We start from the raw sequence: 2,675 nt of genomic DNA on the forward strand, positions 1-2,675 counted from the left end.
CATGGCAGCCCTTGAGCAAATGAATAAAATGGAAAATAGGAGATAGAGTTTTAACCCATGAGTTGAGAGATTTGCATTTTTTATTAAAACAAACATAGTGAGAGGGTCAGTCAACTAATTAAGCTACACAGTCCTGTCCCTCAAACCTTTCCTACTTACCTAGTTTTCTGTCTTGTAAAAAACAACAATATAAACCACATTGTAAGGTATAAAAATGTCATATCGCTATATTGTACACCCAAAACTAATATAACCAATATAAGATTGCATATCAACTACACTTAAATACATTTTTAAAAAAATGGAAATTAATGCATACATGTTCTGGATAGTTCAAATAATGCAGAAAGGTAGAAAATGTGGTATAAATGTTTCATTTATCTCCAAATACCCAGCCCTCTATTAATCATTTTTGGTACATCCTCCCAGAAATTTTATAGACACATAAGAAATAAGAACATAAATGGAATTATAAAATATCTCCTTACTTTTTGTACTTAAAAGTATTTTGAAAATATTTTCATTTCAGAATACATGCATTTGTCTCTGAAAATGTTTACACAGTATTCCATTTTGGACATATGAGTCTCCTCATTAATGAATGAATGCTACAATGAAGACTTCCTTGTACATATTCTCACATATGTGTATATAGATGACCATACCTTAGCTATAGGAAAAATTCTTAGTAGTTTTTAGGTTAAAGAGTACTTTATATACTGTTAATTTAATAGATAGTTTTATATCACTCAGGTTGTGTCTTTGGAGAATGGAGACAAAATGCACTTCCAGCTATTGCAAAGAAAGCTTCCTGGGTCACGTGAATGTTTAAAAGGCATGTGGATGGGGAAGGAGAGGGGTCACCAGGAGCTCAGGTTGCAAAGCCTTCCTCTGTTTTTGGTGGCTATGTCAACTCTGGCAGCACCTTGAGATCTTAAAAAAACAAAAAACAACTGTCTAAGTTCTGACACCAGAAATTTTGACTTAATTGATCTAGAGTCAGTCAGGCCTGGACATTGGAATTTCCAAAAAACTCTCCCCTAGAGTTTCTAATTTGGAGCCAGTGTCTAGAATCACTGCTTTATACAGAGCAAGGAAGGCAGAAATAGCAGGCTCAGGTAAAGGATATGTTAAACATCACTAAGATTGTGCCATGAAGCAAAAGAGAGAAATGAAGACCAGGCATCTCTACAAAAAGCCATACTAGGTGAAGGATCAGATCAGGTTGGGGAAGAAAAGAAAAGGGAAGAGAGAGGTCTGGGTGAGGGAAAGGCAGAGCTGGCTGGGCCAGATGCTGTGGTAGTCTTGCGGTGTCGGTCACAGAGTTTACTTTTTAAGGTAAAGATGAACTTGAGACTGAAGCCGCTTCCAGGCTCTTTTCAACCCAGAGTTGTCCTGAATCAGTAGAATGGAGTGACCAGCAGGATAGGCAGCCATGATAACTTTGCACAAAATATCCCAGGAACTGTTGGCATTGAAGGTGTTGGACATATAGAGTAATAGAGCAATTGCATTGAAAATGTAGAGAATGAGAAAGTAGCTGATAGCTCTGATGGCCCCCAAGTGGGCCTCCATGCTGGGGTCCCTGGAGCCAGTGGCATTGCTTCTCATGTGCAGGGTGTGCCTCTTGAGAGAGATGATCAGCAGGGTGGCCGCCAGGATGAACATGACGAGAGGAATGAAGATCCCCAGGTTATAGAGAAGAACCAGGTTGACCACGTTGGTCTCAGTGATGTATATTTTCTTAGTAGAGTTGGAGGAGAGGATAGGAAAAGAATTGTTACAATAAACAGTGTATATGCCATAGGAAAAGAACATACTGTAGCCCAAGGCAAAAAACACTGATAGCCACAGAAGCCAGGGCATTAATACAGTAATTCTCCACTTCAGCTTGAGGAAAAGGCGGTAGGAGAAATCAGCAATCTTCACAAAGTAGAAGAAACTGAGCCAGGCAGAAAACCAGAGGCTACAATAATGTAAGAACACAAAACTCACTTTCAAGGTATCATATACACCATCTTTATAATAAAATTGTGGGGATGTTGAGTGGAAAGTAATTTCTAGTATCATCAAGCTTTGGAGAGCTATTCTGGATATGCTCAGGAAACACAGGATCTTGCCACTCGTGGAGACTGCCTTATTCTGGATCCACTCAGCTGCATTTATAGCCACAATGAACCCATTTGCAACGATGCCAATGATGCATTCCGTGCCCAAAACTGTGAAAATTAAGATGATATTAAGTGGTGACAAATTATCCTCTGGGGGACTGCAGGTGTTGGTCATCCTGAGTCGTTACTCCTCTTTGGTGTCTGTTGGAGAATGTCTCCCTAGCATTTGATGGGCAGATCGTTGGTAGCTCCCACTATTCATCTCACAGGAGGAAGCAGTTGGTGCAGCATTTCCAATTCACCCCATTTGTTTGTCTCAGAATTCTTAGCTCCAAATCTGGAGATGCAAATCAGGAGGGATTTGGTTTCTCATCCTCTCCCACGTCCTTTTGGGCATGATGGTATTAGTTTAACCATGGGGCCCCGGGAAGGACTTGGAGAGACGCTCTTTCATAAGCCACTAACATGGTATTGAGAGTTGTGTTCTTTACTAGCTCCAGGTAATTTGAACATCTGTGTACTAGTTCCACTTGTGACTTTAGAGAACTGATTGAAAATAATAAC

At 39.9% G+C, this 2,675-nt stretch overlaps 1 protein-coding gene across 1 annotated transcript; it reads right to left on the reverse strand.

Moving 5' to 3' along the window:
- Nucleotides 1-1,326: 1,326 nt before the first annotated feature.
- TAS2R39 (taste 2 receptor member 39) lies at nt 1,327-2,286 on the reverse strand. Its single transcript, XM_015566709.1, has one exon. The coding sequence runs from the start codon at nt 2,284-2,286 to the stop codon at nt 1,327-1,329; it is 960 nt and encodes a 319-aa protein (XP_015422195.1).
- Between the last annotated feature and the right edge of the window lie 389 nt (nt 2,287-2,675).

This window comes from Myotis davidii, unplaced genomic scaffold (assembly GCF_000327345.1).
Source record: "Myotis davidii unplaced genomic scaffold, ASM32734v1 scaffold22, whole genome shotgun sequence".
Lineage (NCBI taxonomy): Eukaryota > Metazoa > Chordata > Mammalia > Chiroptera > Vespertilionidae > Myotis > Myotis davidii.

Coding starts and splice junctions, on each gene's coding strand:
- TAS2R39 (XM_015566709.1), bottom strand. CDS start 2,286: ATGACCAACACCTGCAGTCCCCCAGAGGATAATTTGTCACCACTTAAT.